Source organism: Rhinolophus sinicus, chromosome 12 (genome assembly GCF_057876585.1).
Source record: "Rhinolophus sinicus isolate RSI-liver-muscle chromosome 12, RSI-T2T, whole genome shotgun sequence".
In the NCBI taxonomy this organism is placed as follows: domain Eukaryota; kingdom Metazoa; phylum Chordata; class Mammalia; order Chiroptera; family Rhinolophidae; genus Rhinolophus; species Rhinolophus sinicus.
The window spans coordinates 57,904,307-57,924,006 of NC_142512.1; the positions used below are offsets into that span (position 1 = coordinate 57,904,307).

General features: G+C 51.8%; 1 protein-coding gene across 3 annotated transcripts; it reads left to right on the forward strand.

The window, feature by feature from the left end:
• Positions 1 to 691: 691 nt before the first annotated feature.
• LOC109449456 (uncharacterized) lies at positions 692 to 18,314 on the forward strand. Of its 3 annotated transcripts, none has more exons than XR_016018056.1 (3): positions 692 to 7,098; positions 8,513 to 8,717; positions 9,434 to 14,681. XR_016018056.1 is itself a non-coding variant. In XM_088788928.1 (3 exons), exon 3 carries the CDS (start codon positions 15,563 to 15,565, stop codon positions 16,754 to 16,756), a length of 1,194 nt encoding a protein of 397 aa, XP_088645054.1. In that variant the 5' UTR covers positions 705 to 7,098; positions 8,513 to 8,717; positions 15,491 to 15,562; the 3' UTR covers positions 16,757 to 18,314. The 3 variants fall into 3 exon arrangements, 2 of the variants coding, with proteins under 2 accessions (XP_088645054.1, XP_019591287.1); XM_088788928.1 differs by lacking the exon at positions 9,434 to 14,681 and adding an exon at positions 15,491 to 18,314 and having other exon boundaries at positions 705 to 7,098; XM_019735728.3 differs by lacking the exons at positions 692 to 7,098; positions 8,513 to 8,717 and adding an exon at positions 15,491 to 18,314 and having other exon boundaries at positions 13,593 to 14,557.
• Positions 18,315 to 19,700: the final 1,386 nt, after the last annotated feature.

Here is a 19,700-nt window from a genome sequence, read left to right on the forward strand (position 1 = left end):
GGAGCACGGGTTGCGGGGAGCACGGGTTGTGGGGAGCACGGGCCGCGGGGAGCATGGGTTGTGGGGAGCACACATTGCGGGGAGCACGAGCCGCGGGGAGCACGGGTTGCGGGCAGCACGGGCCGCGGGGAGCATGGGTTGTGGGGAGCACACATTGCGGGGAGCACGGACTGAGAGGAGCACGGGCTGAGAGGAGCACGGGCTGAGAGGAGCACGGGCTGAGGGGAGCACGGTTGAGGGGAGCACGGGCTGCGGGGAGCACGGGCTGCGGGGAGCACGGGTTGCGGGGAGCACGGGTTGCGGGGAGCACGGGCCGCGGGGAGCATGGGTTGTGGGGAGCACACATTGCGGGGAGCACGGGCCGCGGGGAGCACGGGTTGCGGGGAGCACGGGCCGCGGGGAGCATGGGTTGTGGGGAGCACACATTGCGGGGAGCACGGACTGAGAGGAGCACGGGCTGAGAGGAGCACGGGCTGAGGGGAGCACGGTTGAGGGGAGCACGGGCTGCGGGGAGCACGGGCTGAGAGGAGCACGGGCTGCGGGGAGCACGGGTTGCGGGGAGCACACATTTTGGGGAGTACGGGCTGCGGGGAGCACGGGTTGCGGGGAGCATGGGTTGTGGGGAGCACCGGCTGTGGGGAGCATGGACTGTGGGGAGCACGGGTTGCGGGGAGCATGGGTTGCGGGGAGCACACGTTGTGGGGAGCACACATTGCGGGGAGCACGGGCTGCGGGGAGCACGGGCTGAGAGGAGCATGGGCTGCAGGGTTCCAGGACTGGACCCACACCCTGGCCTCACGGCTGGGGTGCTGGCTGTTGCTGAGCCCACCCAAGCCACAGTTTCCCCTTCTCTTGCTGGGGTTAAATGAGCGCCTTTGCATGGAGGACTCAGGAATGAGCCAGGCCTTCTGATGGAGGCTAAGTCAGGCCCTGGGGGGTCTCTCAGCCTCCAAGCAATTACCGCCTCTTCCTGCTTTCTTCTAGAAGAGAGTGTGGGGGTGGGGCTGGGAGCAGCCTCCAGGTGACTTGGCTGGAGTGAGAGCAATATCTGTGCTTGGCAGGGTGCCCACTCACCTGGGGCCCTCAGGACACAGATGACCCCGCGAGGCTTCTGGGCTTCTGGGGATAAAAGTCACCAGTGGTCATGCCCAACTGGACCAGACAACCCGGGGAGGCCCCCAAGTTGGGAATGGATGTAAGGCTGTACTTCTGCCAAGCCGAGAGCACGGAGCTGGGGGCAGAGGTGGGCCACTTGGGAGCCCTTCTCACCTGTGAGAGATGGACAGTAGCCCCAACCTTCCCTGCTCTGCGGGCAGGTGGTTCCCAAAAGTGGGTACTTCCCCGTAGACTGGCGTGGCCAGCTAAGGGCCCCTGGGGACCGAGCTCTGGGGGCTGCAGGCACACTGTGGACGACCCCCACCTTGTGGTCTGGCTCCGAGGGAACGCCCTCCTGAAGATACCCCCTTATAGTCTGGCCTGGCCTGACCCCTGGCTATGCACCCCTTCCTTCTGCCCCACCCCTCACCTAGGTCTATCGGGGCTGCCTCAGGGCTGTCTCCCCAAAACACTGACCGTAACCCTGACCCTGCAGAAAGCCCCTGGGTCCACGGACTCTCTGCAGGCTGCTTCCACATTCAACAGCTGGGAGCTGCTCAGCAGCCTGGTGCTTGCTGGTGGATGCCTGTCGGGAGAACCCAGTTGTTAATTTTGGTCAAGAAAAATGAGAGAAGAGGGGCCCGGTGGAGAGTGGAAGCTGAGGATGTGTGAATTGTGGGGACTCAGTCGGGACCCTCTGGGGCCCCTGCTGCCCAGAGCACCCCCAGGTTGTCTGGAGCTGCTGAGGGATAGAGCTCGGTCAGGAGGCAGGAGCCATGGGCCCAAACTGCCACGCTGGCCGTGGTGGGACCCCCTCCCCGGGCAGGAGGGGATATACTGGCCCTGAGTCCTCGAGAGACCCTCCCCTTCAGGATGAGCACTGCCCTCGGTGGGCTGGCAGCCCTGTGCGTCCCCATGGTGGAGGGACGGGCTCCCTGACAAGTGTCTGAAGTGCAGGGACCACCTGACGTGGTTGGTGCCGGGGGTCAGCGGCCGCAGCCCAGATCCTAGGGACCTGCTGCAGAGATGCAAAGAAACAGTGCTCTTCCTCAGAATGGCTGGTGGGATGCGACAGGGACATGGATGTTGAGTGTCCTTTGCGACGCTAGTGGCAGTGAGCCTGCCCCATGTTGCAAGTGTTGCAGGACTTTGGGGCTGAGACGGCCCCCTGCCCTGTCCATTACTGTTGCTGAGCTGAGCACGGTTGCAACACTTTTCTGTAAAACAGAAGTTGATGTCTTCCTCATGTAAGAAATACATAAATCAGTTAAAAATAGTCCTGAGCGGATGCGATGACGCGTCGCTGTCACAGGAAACACATGAACCAGACTCATCCCACTGACAGGAAAGTGCAGTGGAGTCCACCATCCTCGGGCTGCCTCGGGGGCCCAGGTCAGCAGGTCCCTGGGACGTCACCTCGCACCAGCCCAGGCGGAGGACAGTGGAGGCCGTGCCTGCTGCCTCTGCCACGTTGCTGACTGCTGGTGTTTCTTTCCTGGTTCAGCCATCCTACTGACCACAGAAGCTGGCCCGAATTGCTTGGGCAAGCACGTCACTGGTCCACACGGTCCAGGGGCACAGAGCACGGCGGGGGGGTGTTCAGCCTGCACAGCCCTGATCAGCCCAGTGGGCCACTAGCGGCTGCATGGAGCCCGTGTCCACCCCTGCCTTCACCCTGGTGAAGAAGTGGTGGGCACTGCCCCAGAGCCAGGGCACGACTGGGCCTCTGGTTTGCTTGTGAGGAGCAAGACCCATGGATCACACAAGGACCAGACAGCCATTTCACACACATCCTGTCCAGTCCCCGGAGACCCAGGCATGTGCTGATGGTGACACATCCTCAGAGACCCGGCTGTAGTGACAGTTCTGCCATCAGGGCAGTAGGCGCTGGGCCACTGCGGCCCCACAGCCTGGTGACCGGGGCTGAGGCCCTTAGTTACCATGCAGTCCTCACAGACCAAGCTGTGGCTGCCTGGTGCCCGTTACAGTGACCTCAAGTCACTGGGGCTGTTGTCTGGCGAGAGTTTTCATAGCATGAGCCCGAGGACCCTTAGTGACAGGATGTGAGGGCCACCGACACCAGCCTGTCAGCCACAGACCCGGCAGCAAATCCTGGCCTTGTGAGTGAAGTGAGTGCTGAAGCTCAGAGTTGACTGAAAGGTCCCTAAAGGTCACAGAGACCAGGCCAGCAACAGCGAGGAAGTCCGGTGGCGTCTCCCAGGGGGCTTAGCTGCGCTGCTCCCTGAGCCCTTGGCCTGCAGGTGGGTGGGGGCCCAGTTCGTCCCCGCACGGCATCGCCCCACATTCTGGATCAGCCCAGTGGGCAGGCAGTGGAGGACTGGGCCGGGTCAGGGGCTCCCTCTATCTGCTGGCTGGGCGGGGTCCTGGGGGAAACAGAGGAACCTTGGCTGGGGAGGAGGCATGTTTGGGAAATGTCCTTCCCAGGAAATTCCAAAGCAGACACCCATGGCGTCTCCCTAGAGCGTAGCCCAGAAGCCCAAAAGCAGTTTTTGTTTCATATTTCAGAGTCAATAAAAGTGATTTCCCCCAGTTTTGACACTTTCAAAGTATCTTAAAAGTTTGCAGACCTTGTGCCCTGACCTTCAGGGTCTGCTGCCTAAGGCACCAGGCGGTTCCAAACCTCAGAGGCAAAGAACCCGCCTTGTTCACTCACCAGCCTGACACAAACCGGGGAAACAGCAGCCCAGCCCCTGCCCGCCTCACAAACACAGATGTGCTCACTCCCTCACATATAAGTGCACTGATGCCCACGTGTGTGTGCACATGTGTGTGCACCTGTGCTCACATGTGCACACAGCCTTGGTGGGCACACATCTGTCTGCACACACGTGTGTACACATGCACACGAGTGCATGCCTATATGCACAGGTATGGCTTCTGCCTCCCCAGCCCCTGTCACCTTGCCTGGGAACCAGCAGGCACTCACTGGCTATTGGTCACATGGATGAGGGAGTGAATGCAGGACATGGGGACAGAGCGGGGCCAGGTAGCAGGGCTGGAGGGGTGGGCTCAGAGGCCTCTGCCCGTCCATGGCTCCTGGGTGCCCTGCTGTGCCAGGCAGCAACAGTGCTGTGCAGTGGACGCTACCGGGCCCAGTGAGCAGCTGAGGTTTGAGACTTCTGGCACATGGCAGCCCAGCCACGCCCTCCTGTGCTCCTGGGGTCCCCCCCCCCCCCGCTCTGTGCAGTGTGGAGGCACTGTCCATGCTGGCTGTGCTCTCTGAGTGCACCCCTCAGAAGGCAGCTGCTCCTGAGAAAATCAGACCCTGCTCTGCCTGCCTCCAGGTGGACTGGATTTGTGCTCTCCTGGTGCAGGTACACCCTCCCCCACAGGGCTGGGATGCGGGGTTTGTTTCTCAGCCTGGAGCACTCATTCTCCCCCTGCCTCAGAATGCAAACATCTGGAATGGTCTGAGCTCCAGGAGGGCGTCGTCAGGGGCACAGGGCGAGCTCCCTCTCCCTTGTCCAAGGGCCAGGTTCTGGGTGAGGAGGTGCTTCTGGGCAGGACACAGGCCTTGTGTGGGGACAGTCTCCTGCCCCCTGGCGTCTGGATGGTGTTGGGGCCCCTCGGCCACCGTGGTGGCTGCAGAGGGCTTCATGTCCCCCAATCCCGCATGCTGGTCAGATGCTGGAAACTGCTTGGGGTCAGCCCTCCCTGGGCCACAGCCGCCCCGCCCCTTGTGCATGGTCTCAGCCAAGAGCCACTGGCTTTTGCTGACCTGGCAATGGAAATGTGTGCTTGAGCTTCACAGACTCTCAGCTCTTCTCAAGTCTGAGACGCAGCGCGTGGACTGCTGCACGCAGGCCCAGCCCCGCTTGTCCACGTCGCCCTGTCTGGACATGGACTTCACACGGGTAAATATTAGCTTTCTTTTAAAAAGTTTAAATGGTGAAGCCCAGCCTCGCAGCACGCTTCCCTGGGCTCCCGGCTCCTGACTCCGAGCGAGCAGCTGCATTGCTGCCCCAAGGCCCGCAAGTAAAGGCTCAGAACCTTCATGGTGGCTCCGTGAATCCCTGGCCATGTCTGTGCCGACTGGCTCATGCACAAAAGGAAAAAAGGTCAGGAAGTGAAGTGCGCTCTCTCCAAAGCCTGCCTCTGTGAGACGCAGGGCTGCCGCAGCCGTGAGGTGCTGGGGGAAGCCAGGCAGGGGCGGCAAGTGGTGGGGTGTCCCCAGGAGGGTGGGCGATGCAGCCAGGGAACAGAACCCACGTGCTGGGCCAGTCACGCCTGCAGCGTTGGCAGAGGCATGATGTGGCCTCCTTCGTGGGCCGGGAATGGGTGCGGTGCACCCCGGAGCCTTCTGGAGCTGAGTCACCCTCTGGAAGTACGGCCACATGACCTCCAAACTGAAGCAACTTGGACCTTCTGCTGAATTGAGCAAAGGGAGGTGATGAGTTTTTCTGAGCATCCCCTTTCAAGAACCGTCACCATCTCGGGGGCACCACCAGGGTCAGCAGGGATGGCGTCCAGGGTCTTAGAGTGAGAAGTTACATGAACTGGGACATCTGTGTCTGCAGACGCTGGTGCTCCCCACCAGCAGGGCATTGGCTTAAAACCACCTGTGGCCACATTCCTTAAATGATGAGTCTGGAAATCTTAGATTGAGCAGGAGATGAAGCTTCTGGGCACAGACAGACCCAGGAACCCCACGCATACTCACAGACACGCACACCCAGCACACACAGGCCCTGAGATGCACCCAGACACACTCACCACACATGGACTCACACGCAGGGAGAGCATGCCCACAGCACACACACGTGTATTCACACGTACTCACAAGCGTGCACGCATCCTTCCACGCACACACCCTCAGCCTGGGATCGAGGGCCCCAGGCCTACCCGAGACCGCAGAACTGGGGAAAGGAGGTGGGGACAGCCCCGTGCAGGGTCCCGCGGCCGGACGCCGACTCCGGGGCGGGGCCTTGTGCCGGGGCCCCACCCCGCCCCAGCCTCAAGGGCTGACCAGATTGCTAAAGTGGCACCAGGCCTGAAGCATGGGACACGGGCTGAGAACGTGGGGAAGTGGTGCAGGGCTCCCCGAGCTCCGGCCTCTGTCGGGGACACCGCCGGTGGCGCAGCCCTCCCTGCACGCACACCGCTCCGCCAGCAAGGACTCCCGCGCGGGCTGCGGAGACCAGGGGTGCTGCCTGGGAGACGACCGGCCACTGCCGCCCGAGCGTTCCTGCAGCGCCGCCTGCTGGCCGCGGGGAGCCTCGGAGTGCACGGGCGCCGGGCCTGGGCGTCCGTCTCCCCAGACCCTGCGGGTGTGGGTGCAGGCTGCCAGCGCCCCACCCGGCCCCCAATTTCTAGGGAGTCTGGAAGGGCAGAAGCAAAGGTTGGCGCCGGGAACTGCGCGCTGTGCTCGTTCCCAGACTTACTCTGGGGGAGGCTGGACTCTGAGCCGTGTGCCTGCCCCCGCCCCCGCCCCTCGCCTTGCAGGTGAAGTTGAGGATTCTTGATAAGCAAGCTCCAGTCAGGCAAAGGGTGCGCCTGCGGGCATGTGAGCCATGAGACACAGGCTCCCACGGGGCGCAGCCCATGCCACCGACACACCAGGAACTCCCAGGAAGGGACGAGTGGCCTGAGCCCCCGTCCCAGGGTGACCCTCTGCAGGACACCCTGAGACGTGAGCAGGCTGCAGAGGGTAGAAAACAAATGAGGTGAGGAACCTGCTGCAAACTCCGTGCGGCTGGTAAGTGTGCACATGCTTCCTCACCCAGCTGGTCTGGTCTGTTCCCGCTGCCTGAACCCCCAGCCCCACCTGCTCAGCCCCAGGCCTCCCCGGACCCAGGTGACAGCGCCACCTCCGCGCAGTGGGGACATGCCTGGGCCTTGGTCCTTTAGGAGCATGGTGTGATCCTCTGTAAATGTCAGCTCCAGCTGGAGACAGCAGCTGTACGTGCAGTTCACCGAAAAGACACGATACGAGTTTGGGCCAGATCTCCAGGGTCCAGGACACTCGCTGCCCCTGGACCCCTGGTGAGTTCCTTCCCGTCACCCCTCCACCCAGCACGTTTCTCATGCCAGCCCCAGGGAGAGGCTTTTCCTGGACCTGGAATGCCTCTTGCAGTTGGAAAGCCCAGGTTTCACCCCGGAGCTGACAACAGCCCCGTGACTTCCACCTGCTGCTGTGTTTTAGTCGAGACTTCTGGGGCTCAAGTCTCACCTGTCCTGGGCCCTCGCCCCTGCTTCCGGGCTCACCTGAGAGGCTCAGCAGCAGGACGGCTCCGCGGCCACCAGGTGGCTCTGTGGGGCCGAGGTTGGGGTTTTACTGGTAAAGTTGCTCATTAATGTTAGGAATTAATTTTTCTTATGTCAACATTCAGTAAAATTCACAGTTCTTTGGTGTACGGTTCTATAAATTGAACACATTTATAGATTTATGTAACAACATTTGGGGTGTGGGACAGCTACATCACCCCAAAACTCCCTTTGATAACCACACCCTCCCCCACACAACCCTTGGTGACCACCCCTGTAGTTTTGCTTTTTGCAAATGCAATCACGCAGCGTGCCACCTTTGACACGCGCTCCTTTCACTTGAGGTGGGACTCCTGAGATCCATCCAGGCTGTTTGGCGTATGGACGCCCATTTCTTCCAGCATGTGGGGGTCCCCTGGTCTGTTTGCCAGCCTGGGTGACTGCTAAATGGAGTTGCTGTTTGTGTTGTGCACAGGTTTTTGTGTGAATGTAAGCTTCCATTTCTCTTGGATACATGTCCAGGAGTGTGATTGCTGAGTGACGGGGTAAATGCAGGTCTAACTTTTTAAGAAAGTGACAAACTGTTTATGAAGGTGTCTGTGCCATTTTTCATTCTTCCCAGTCATGACCGAGAGTCCCTGCTGCACGCTCTTCTGGTCCGCACTCAGTCGTGTCAGTGTTGTAATTAAAGCCATTTTAGTGAGTGTGCAGTGCTGTCTCCTCATGGTTGGAATTTCATCTCCCCGATGATATGGGCGTCTTGTCACACACTTACTGCCATCCATACATCTGCTCTGGTGAAGCGTCTGCTCAAGTCCTTTCCCAATTTGTGATTGGGTTGTTTGGGTTTTTGCTGGTGGATTTGGAGAGTTCCTTATGTATTATGGATTGCTCTGTCACATATGTGATTTGAAAATATTCTCACTTAATCTGCGTCTTGTGTTCTCATTCTCTTAACGTTGTCTTTTGCCAAACAAAAGTTTTTAATTCTGGTGAAGTCCAATTTGTCACTTCTTTCTTTTATGGATTGTGCTTGTGAAGTCATGTCTAGGAACTCTTTGCTTAACCCGAATTCATGAGATTTTTCTCTGTGTTTTGTTCATTTTTTGCATATTGTTGTCCAACTGTTCCCATATCATTTATAAATACAGACATTGAGTCATGGCATTCCCTTTTTTTAAATGTCCTGCAGCTTCGTCTTCCCCTACACGGAAGTTCTTGCCTTGGTTGCCAGGGTCCCCTCCTCTCTGAGCGCCCCTCCCTGCTCAGCGGGAGACCGCCTGCTGTTTGCTCATCCTCTGAGTCTTCTCTGTCTACAAGCTGTGGTTTCTGTGCTGACTGGCCGTGTGCCCATCTGCCTGCTGTCAGTGTCTTTCACTGGGATCGAAGCCCATGAGGTAAGGGACAGTTTGTTCTCACAAGTATTGCTGTGGGAAGGTGTCTAAGGCTGTGGGCCAGTGAGGAGCCACACTGGCCCAGCATCTACATCAAGTGGAGTGTGCCCAGGGTACTGAGGGGATCGAGGGCCCCTCCACCTGGCTGTGTGTGGACTACGGGGTGAAAGGGGTGCAGGTGGGCCAGGCAGGGCCAGGCTGAGATCGAATCCATGTTTTAGGCCGTTCATGTTTGCCAAAGTTGGTGTGGGATTGGGGAGCAAGGTGGGAGGAGAGGGTCAGTTAGGAGGTGATCTCACAGTTACAACTACGGACGCAAGTCCTGGAGGTGAAAGGAGAAAAACGGAGGTCAGGACTCAGCCATGCAGGGATGACCAGACGGGGTTGGGGCAGCTGACGACCCTCCGCCAAGAGGACCAGATGTGGCCGCTGGTGTATAGTCTGCATTGTCACAGCCACAAAAGGGAGTCTGCAGTTTGGGGGCAGCAGAAACCAAGAGTTTGGGAAGCTGGTCTGCAGAGAGGAGAATGGAGGGAGAAAGAGAGAGCGAGAAAGGCAGAAACAGAGAGAGCCAAAGAGAGACAGAGGGAGAGCTGGAGAAATGGAGAGACAGAGAAGGAGAGGAGAGTTCAGGAGAGAGGGGGAGAGAGAGAGGAGAGAGCTGCTTGCTGCCGCTGTGTTGGTGACTCAGTCCACTCTTCTGGCCTCATCCATGAAAGGCAGTGGGAGCTGAAAGGAAGTGTCCCCACGCAGGCGCTGTGCGCACGCAGCAGCTGCTGCCACCGCCAGGACTGCAGACTCTGGGCAGGTGAGGTGCCTGCCGTGCCTGGGGAGGAGGGCAGAGGACTGGCACCCAGGTCAGGGTGCGCGTGTGGGGTGACCGTGAGGGCCGGACCACAGCTCCATTACATTGTATTTCAGACGAGTGCTGAGGGTTAATGAAGGGTGTCGCTTTAGACTGTAAACACCCACCCTGGGTCTCTGTGCCACCCAAACACTTCAGAGGGGGCCTGCTTTGTTCACATGGTCCAAAACTCAGCAGAAAACACCCGAGGCCACATCAGTGAAAAGTAAACTTGTGTCAGTGACATTTTTAAGCATCTTGTTCCTCCCCAAATTCCTCTTCCAGAACTTGTTACCTCACTAAAATTCTAGGAGGCTTTTTGTGTGTGTATTGAAATCAGCAAACCAATTCCAAAATTTATATGAAAAGGCAAAGGGCCAAGAAAGGCCAAGGTGTACTTAAAAGGGGGCAAAAATGGTAGAAATTACCAGATATCAAGACTTCTAGTAAAACTGCACTGATTAAGACAGTGCCTGACTGTCTCATGGAGAGATAAAGAGACCATGGGTCTGCAAACAGCAGCCTGCTCAGTCTGGTCCACCACCTGCTTTTGTGTGGCCCACAAATAAAGAATGGTTTTTACAGCTTTAAATGGCTGAAATTATCAAAAGAAGAATATTTCATTGAATGAGAAAATTATATGGAATTCAAACATCAGTGTCCATAAACGAAGACTTAACTGGTGAAACACACCCATGTCCATTTGTTTATGTTCTTTCCATGCCTGCTTGCATGCTGCGGCAGAGTTTGATAGTGGTGACAGAGAACATCTGGTCCACAAAGTCCCAAATCGCTCATCTCTGGCCCTTTATAGGAACAGTTTTCTGACTCTTGCAATAAACCAATGAAACAGATTAAAGTCAGCTGCTTTGTGACAAAGATGGCAATGCAGTACAGTAGTGGAAAGATGAATATTTCAGCACCTGGTCCTGGATAAACTGTATATCCAAAATCAAAACTGATCCCCACCTCACAACACACACAAAGCAGTTATTTCTAGGGGCATTAAAATATAAATGTAAAAGTTAAAACAATAAAGCTTCTACAAGATGCTCTAGGATAAAATCTTCATCACCTTGGGTTAAAAAAAGATTTCTTGGGGCCGGCCCGGTGGCTCAGGCGGTTAGAGCTCCATGCTCCTAACGCCGAAGGCTCCTGGTTCGATTCCCACATGGGCCAGTGGGCTCTCAACAACAAGGTTGCTGGTTCAACTCTTCGAGTCCCGCAAGGGATGGTGGGCTCCGTCCCTTGCAACTAACAATGACAACTGGACCTGGAGCTGAACTGCGCCCTCCACAACTATGATTGAAAGGACAACAACTTGACTTGGAAAAAATCCTGGAAGTACATACTGTTCCTCAATAAAGTCCTGTTCTCTTTTCCCAATAATATCTTTAAAAAAAAAAAATTCTTGTATAGGGCACAGAAAACACTACCATAAAGTAACAAATTAATCAATTATGATAGATTCCATTAAAACTGAGAAACTTCATCCACCAAATGAGTGGAAATACAAGTCACAGCATGGGAAAAAATATTTGCAAGTCAAGTAATAACCAAATATATAAAGAGCTCGTACAAATCAAGTAGAAAATTCAAATTGTCTCTAAATATATGAAACATTGTTCAGTCTCATTAGATATCAAGGAAATGAAAATAAAACCCAAAATGAGATACTACTATGTACCTTTCGTAATGACTACAAGTGGAAAGACTGGTAAGCCCAAATGTTAATGAGAAGGCATATCCTATCACCCAACGATTTCACTCATAGATCCATACTTAGCAAAAATGCTTACATATGTGCAATGGAAAGCAAACACAAGAATGATCAAGGCATTACTATATGGAACAACCAAAAATCCATCCTCCAAACATTCATCAATGTAGACTGCATACAAATACTGCGGCATATTTGTACAATAGAATGCCACTCTGCAGCATAAAGGACCAACTCCTGATACATGCAACAACATGGGTGACTCCTAACTTTTGTGTTTAGGGAAAGAAGGCAAATACCAAAAGGAACACATGATTTCTCTCTGCAAAGTACAAGAACAGACAAATCTGAACCTGTGGAGTTAGAAGTCAGAGCGGTGACTACGTTTGATTGGGGTGGTAATTGGGATGTGGTCTCCAGAGTGCTGACAACATTTCATTGTTGGATCAAGATGCTAGTTAATATGGGTATATTCACTTTGAGATAATTCACCAAGGTGCATATGCATGAAACATGCCCCTTTCTCTCTGTGTGCTGCTGTGGAATGAATGTTTGTGTCCCCCCATAATTCATATGTTGAGTCCTAATTTCCAGTGTGGGCCTTTGGAGGTGAGTAGGTAATGAGGGCAGTATTCCACGAATGGGATTAGTGCCTTTATAAAAGAGATCCCAGAGAGAGCCCGGCCTCTCCCACCATGTGATGTTACAGTGAGAGGATAGCCATCTGTTAACAAGAAAGAGGGTTCTCATCAGACATGGAAGCTGCCAGCGCCTTGATCTTGGACTTCCAGCCTGCAGGACTGTGAAAAATAAATTTCTGTGGTTTGTAAGTCCCTGTGTATGGTGTTCTGTTATAGCAGCCTGAGTGGACTAAGACATATACTGTTCTTAAAAGCTTCTTTAAAATGTGTTAGATTCACCTTGTTACTTACATATAGAAATTTTGTTATTTACCTCTTACAATGTATTCTTTTTTGTCTTTTTTATTTGACTAAAAGGACTAAATGATGTAGTAACACTTCCCATCTTCTAATGTTTTTGATAAGTCTTCACTGTATTGCCTCCATTGTGGGCTTCATATATTTCAGTGCTGTTACTTGCTACATACAAATTGACAAATGTTTTACCCATATTATCTATAGTAAGGGACAATTAAACATTAATTATTAAGAAACTACTTATTTTGAAATTATTTTTTGTCCCTTTTTAGTCTACAGTACTTACTGAGCAGCGCAGTTTCAGGGCACCATCTCAGGCCCTGCGTTGTCAGTGAGGTGCCGCAGCCTTGTCTGGGCACTGCATGTTCCCACTGTTTCTCTCCAGCGTGTCCTTGACGGCACACTTACTCGTCTTACGTGCCTTATGCCAGTTTTGCGTAAGTTATTATATTTGTGATCAGCTCTAGGTACCATCTGCTTCCTTCCATGCCCTATAAGTAACGTGATGTGAGTAAATGTGATGCTTGCCATGGAATCTTCCTATGACTTACAAAATATGTATTAAAAGACTTTTTATGATAAATCTGTAAATCTAATTCATGGTAGAAGATTTGGAAAATATGAGAAGGTATGTAGGATAAAATTAAAAGCATCTTAAATCCCTGCAGCCAAAAAGTAGACACTGGTTAACAGTTTCGAGTATTTCCTTCTGGGACTGCTTTTCTATATGTGCTTCTCTGCATTTTCCAAATGTTCCATAGTGAACATGTTTTTGTTTTTTTTACATTTGTAATCAGGAAATAAACATTTGCAGTTACAGTGGAGTTCTAGCAAGCTCTTTGAGGCTTGGCCGGAGAGAGGACATGAGAAAATAAACAGCGGGATGGGTCCCCCGGACGGCGGCTGCTGCAGTGGCCCTGAGAAGGGGATTTCATTGTCCCCAGGGGCTGCAGTCCGTCGTGGGTCTGCTGCGCTCCATAATCCAGGCTGCCTGAGCTCTTGGCTGATTTGAAACGAACGCAGCCGACCTCTGGATGGCCTTTGAAGTGTCTGCTGAGAAATGCCACGTATGACGTTCATTCACAATAATTCCCTGAGGTCATCTAATTGCACAGTCCCCGATGGTCTCAAAAACGTTTTTACCATTAGCTTGCCAGAAACAGTACCCAAAGGAGGACCGCGGAGTCCTCTGATGTCTGTAAGTTGTCCGTACTGTCTTTCCTTCCTAGGGTCTGTGTGGTCGGGCGGGGAGGCCGCGGGCCGGGGCGCTGCAGCCGGCAGAGGCTGCACGGAGGCCTCGGCAGAGGTTTGGGAAGCTCGCAGGTGAGAGGGCGGGGCGGTTACCATGGATACTCCGGCGTGCGGCCCTGATTGGCTGAGAGCTGCCGGCCCCGCCCCCTCCGTTCGGCGCCGCGGGAGGGCCCAAGACTTCCGTTGCGGTGAAAAGCGTCCCTGAGAACGGAAGCGGAAGCGGCGCGACCAGAGGCTTCTGGGAGTCGCAGTTTGTGGTCGTGAGCCCTGGACGCTGGGACCGAGCCGCCTGGGATCTGCGGGCCGGTCGCCGCGGTCCCGGGACGGCCGACTGGAGCCCGGTTTCGCGTGAGTTCAGTGCGGCCTGGGGACGCGGCGCAGAGCTCCCGGGCCTGCGCTCCCTCCGCTCCGGCCGGGAGCAGCGCACGCTCCGCGCTGGGGCCTGGCGGGGACAGGCCCCCCGGGTCCTCCAGAGGCTTCGGGGGCCCGGGGAACCCACTGCGCAGAGGAAGAGGCGAGATAAGGAGAAAGGAGTCTCGAGAAAGCTGGTTGAAAGTGCAGGCCGAGCCCAGCCGGAGCTCGCGCGCCGTCTGCGTGCGCAGCCTTCGTGCAAGGCGCCCAGGTTCACGCGAGGGCCTGCAGTCTGCGACCGCGAGACGGGCGATCTGCTCACATGTTGGCTTGGAGACACCGGCTTCGACTGGAAGCAGCTGTTCCTTTGGAGGATTTGCAGACGGCTGACGTTTATCCTCACACTGTGATCTACGCCTTTCCAGGATTGTGTTTTCTTGGCTCGTGCAGAAAGTGATCTGATTATGCACATCTGTGTTTAATTCAGGAAGCGAAGTGTTGACTCGCGCACATTGTCAGTGACCCGTTCGTTTGGAGATCGCAGAGCGTTCTATTCAGAAGGCAAGAGGAACACTTCTCCTTCCTCGGCATCTCTTTGCACCTGAACGTCCGTGGGTGTGAGCGCTGCAAGTGCTGTGGTCTCTAGTGAGCGATTCGACACGGACGTTGACGCGTGTTCGCTCCGGTTCCTAACACTTAACTTTCCAACCGATAGAATAACACCTCCCTCTAAGCGTTGGTGTGTCTTCTCTGCTATTGTAGCTTCTCTTTTCTGTTGGTTGGCGGACTCATTATATACTTTATAAACTGATAGAGCTAGTACTTTACATTTTTCAAAATATTAAATTTAAGTGATGACAGTATTGACTTTGTTGTATATTTTCTTTTCCCATGAGCTGGGTTCTAAGTTTCTAAAATTTCTCTGAGCCCAGGAAAGAGTTGTGAAGATCATGTGAAATATTGAGGTCTCTAGAGGCACTCATCAGATGAGGGATGAATCTATATGAGCCGTTTAGGGGTGAATGTTTAGTACGAGTGGAATCTCTTAAATGTTGTCCAAGGAGCTCTCCTTAATGCCTTAAGTTCTGCTGTTCAGAATTGGATGTATTCAGCGATTACTCCTTTCTACATTGTTTTTCCTGGTGCTGTTTTTACTTTCCTTAGTAGTTTCTCTCCACGGGCTGTCACTCTGCCATTTCTTCTTGTTGCACATTTTCTGATATTGCTATGCATCCCCTATTTGTATTTTGACTAGGTACCTGTCCAGTGTCTCATTTAGGCTGTTTAGGGTCTAGATCACTGTGCTAGTATAGTGCACAAAGCCTGAGTTCTGTTTCTGACTATCTCAGTAATCATTTCTGTACCTTTAGGTTAATCACATAACCTTTCCAGTTCTAGACTTGTTTATTTTTAAAATGAGAAGGTTAAATTGTTACATCTTTAAAACAAATTTTTTTAAGCTTTAAGAGTCTTTGTGACATTGCCTATTGGACTCTTTCCTATCCCTTTTACTTATACTTACCTCTACTCCACTTGAATCTTATTTTCCCATATTATGAGACTGTGTATTCTAATATGCATTAATTTCATTAAGGTTATTTTGTTTCTCCTGAGTGCAGTTTCTCTTATCCCAACACAAAAAGAATTATTTTTACATTTTTATTCCTTTCAGATTTGAAGAAGAGCATATACCAAGAAGACCATTAAAGTATACTTTTGAGTGAGCAGCTCCATCAGTGTCATCATGGAAAGTCTCAAAAGGGATGTGTCTCAAGGATATTTATTTGAAGAAGCCTGGGACTATGAGGCCAAGGTAGAAAAGCAAAGGGAGAACTCTATAGGCAAAATTTCAAAAAAATCTTTTCCCCAAACCACTGGTTTTCAGCAAGCAATAGTTGCCCATGAGGAAATATCCTTAGAGGAAAATGTACATAATTTTAATGTATTTGAGAGAAGTTTCGATGTAAGATCCAAGATTAATCCACAGCATATTACTTATTCAGAAGCTAAACCACGTATATTTGATTCATGTGGGAAAAGTGTCAGATGGAACTTACCTCCAATTAAAACACAAAGAGATTCTATAAAGAAAACTTATAATTGTAGTGAATGTGGAAAAAATTTCAATGACCGTTCAAACTTTATTCGTCATCAAAGAATTCATACTGGTGAGAAACCTTATAAATGTGATGACTGTGGAAAAGCTTTTAGCCAGAGTTCATCTCTTACTGAACATCAGAGAACTCACACTGGAGAAAAACCCTATACGTGTAAAGTTTGTGGAAAAGCATTCACTGTAAATTCGTCTCTTATTCAACATCAGAGAATTCATACTGGGGAGAAACCTTATAAATGTAATGACTGTGGGAAGGCCTTCAGTGACTACTCATCCTTTATTCAACATCAAAGAATTCACAGTGGAGAGAAACCCTATGAATGTATTCACTGTGACAAGTCCTTCACTGACATCTCATGTCTTACACAGCACCAGAGAATTCACAGTGGAGTGAAACCCTATAAATGTACTGATTGTGGAAAGGAATTCAGACGAAGTACACACCTGACCCAGCATCAGAGAACTCATACTGGGGAAAAGCCTTACAGATGTAATGAGTGTGGAAAAGCCTTCACTGCCCACTCAACCTTTACACAGCATCAAAGGATTCACACTGGAGAAAGACCCTATATGTGCCGTGCATGTGGGAAGGGCTTCCCTGAAAATTCTTCCCTTACTAAACATCAGCGAATTCATACTGGAGAAAAACCCTATGACTGTAATGAATGTGGTAAAGCTTTTAGCCAGAGCACTCACCTTATTCAACACCAGAGAATACACACAGGGGAAAAACCCTTTAAATGTGATAAATGTGGAAAAGCATTTGGTAACAGTTCAGTTTTGATCAGACATCAGCAGCTTCACACTGCACAGTCATCCTAATGAGGTTACAGTTTTGTGGGCTCCATCCTTTCAGGATCTCTGACTTTTTGATCCTATGTCTCTTACCATGCCACCCACTCTTCTGCTTACCATTACAATCTCTAGGAATGTTGTACTCCTGGGGTAAAGTAAAACAATGTTTCTAATTTAAGTTCCCCACATCATAGCTGTTGTAAACAGCAGTTTCACTAGACTCTGCCCACTTTCCTGCACTACCCTAAGGTAGTGTGGCTGATACTCTATGTTCATCTGTAAACAGTAATCCATTTTGTAAAATAGCCAAGATGAATGTTTGCCTTCCATCATCATGAGCTCCTGAGTCAGATGCTCTCAGGACAAATGTATGTTTCATTTCTGTGATTCCTCACTGATGATTAAAACAAGTAGGTAAATTATTATATTCAGCCATATTTCCCAGTTCTTTGTTTGCTCTGCCAGCCCAAAATACCAGTGGTTCATCAGTCTGAGAGTAAATATGAATAACAGTGCATGTCACTCAGAATCATGTCATATTGGCAATTTGGTTTCTGTATCTGTCTGTTGAGTTCTTTCTATCTTATCATCTAAAAGATTGGACCATCTAAAAAGTTCATTGGTCTTTTAGCACTCATAATAAATCTTCCGGCTACTTGCATCTTTCTAATCATCCGGAGTCTATCATATTTTTATACATCTCTTTCCGTTCAAGTTCAACCTTACTACCCACTTATGTTCACTGCTGCCACCACCTATGGGTTAGTCAAAGAAATGAAATTTGGCATTCAGACTCTTTTTCAACTCAATGTCAGTAGAGCCAACTTAGGTTCTTGTTAGACTGGGTCCAAAGATCAAATCTGGGCTCTGGCTTTCCACGTCTATATGCTATAGCTCAGTGTGGCTTTTTATTTCTGGTAATCACCAACTCTATGCCCTCATCTACTCACTAGGAACAGAATTAAAGGTAGAAGTGGTATTAAAGACGTCACTTTGTCAGCAGGAGCAGAGCCAATTCTCTGAAAGTGAAACTGCAACCTTAGCTACAAAATACTGGTAGGGATTTAGACTCACTGAGAGAGCAGTGGCTGCACAACTAGTTTTGCTGGCCTATGTTGTACTTTGGAAACCTGCTCTGCATGACTTTATAATTCTCTTAGCCTTCTCATTTGGTATTTGTCAGTTGTAGTTCAATCCTACTGTCCAGTCACTTTGCTTTGTGTCTGGTTCCCGCTGTTGACTTTTCATGATAATGGAAATGTCATTGGTTTCCTGGTGTTAGGTGTGGTCCAACCAAATGCTGCTGTTAGGTTTTTCGCTCTTCTCTGGCATTCAGCTGCGTGCTAACATTTTCAACATGATTCCTCCTGCCATTGTTGTTGCCCTAGGTTTCCATTGTTTGAGATTTCGCAGCACTACATAGAATTCTTACAGTACTTATCATGTTGTTTTAGAGTTACTAGTGTTGTCTTACTAGACTGTAAGCTCCTTCAGGGCAGGGACCATGTTTAATTCATCTTGGTGTCTAGTCTCCAACACACTGATTGGCCCAGAGCTGCTGCTTAATAAAAACTTTCTGAATCAATGACACACCTTCCTAGTTGCCACTTCCACAACCCAATTGAACACATTTTTACTGGACAGTCTTTGAGGTTCTGGAAGCTCCGTGGGCTAGACCTGTCTGCATGCCTTGGCTGTATATATCTGTCCTTTGTCGTGGTGTGTATATGAGTATGGATAAGTCAGTATGAATTAGTACAGTGGTTTAGAGCTTGGGCCCTGAAATCACAGTGCCCAGGTTTGAGGCCCAGCTCTGGCAGTTACAGGTGGCTTGCGTTGTTTCTATATTTTATTCAGGTTCCCACCTTCAGTCTCAGTCTCAATGCTGGCGTCTCTATCTGTTAAAGCCCACACTGGGCATCCATACAGGTGAATGCTCACAGCTGGGGTGCCTGATGACCAAATTGAGGTGGTTTGATAGGAAATATGGAGAGAAACGGGCCTGATGAACAGTCTCAACACTGCGGATGATAGAGACTATTCTGTATGCTGGGGGGAACCTCGTGGTAGTTCAGTGCACAGGAAGTGACAGGATTAGATCCCTAACTTAGATCTGGCTGGTCCCAGTGTGCAGGTTGCACTGGACGAGAGAGGGACGGGAAGCAGGGAGACCAGTGAGAAGAGTGGTGAGAGGCGCTCTGGCCTGAGCTGAGACAAGGGCCTTGAATTTGGAGATGAGCGGGGGTGAGAAGACCAGGGAGGGGCTGTGGTGAGCACCGCCCTGAGGATGAAGCTGGCACAGATGCCAGAGTCAGCACTCAGGGCACTGTGGCTGTGTGGACACCAACAGGAGAGCTCATTCTGCCACAAGGAGACTCTGCTAAACGCTTGATCCTTCCAGCCCATAGAGGTAGAGAAAGGACTGGGAAGGGAAGAGGGAGGGGAGTGAGGGCCCATGACGTGTGGGGCAGGAGCCGACCTGCCTCACTTCACTGACCTCACAGCCACCTGAGAGGGAGTGGTTACCCACCTGACTGGTGAGGAGACGGACTTTCCATGTCTTTGTCTGAAGTCACACAGCTAGTATGTGGAGGGGACAGTCGTTAGCTCTTCGTCTGTGACTCAGGCACCCCACTCCCCACAAACAAAGTGTCACCCCAGACTCCATTCTGAGCAGCCAGGAAGCGCTTGTCAGTTGTGACCTCAGAGGAAGGGAAGATGGGGAGAAGCAGACCCGTGCTCAGGGCTGAGGAGGAAGAGGTTTTCAAAGGCCCGAGCACAGGACTCCCCCATCGCATAGCTGACGGGGAGTCGTTGTCATAGGATCTGGCGCGGCTTGTGCTCCTGTGAAGGGCCAGGCCACCACCTCACTCCCCATTGCCTGCCCTGGTCCCACCCCAAAACCAGCCTGGGTGAGGTGAGTGCATGGCAAGCTGGACCATGAGGTTATCTGCAGATTTTCCTCAATAGA

Bases quoted from the DNA above. Each gene is read 5' to 3' on its own strand.
- LOC109449456 (XM_088788928.1), top strand. From the start codon at position 15,563: ATGGAAAGTCTCAAAAGGGATGTGTCTCAAGGATATTTATTTGAAGAA.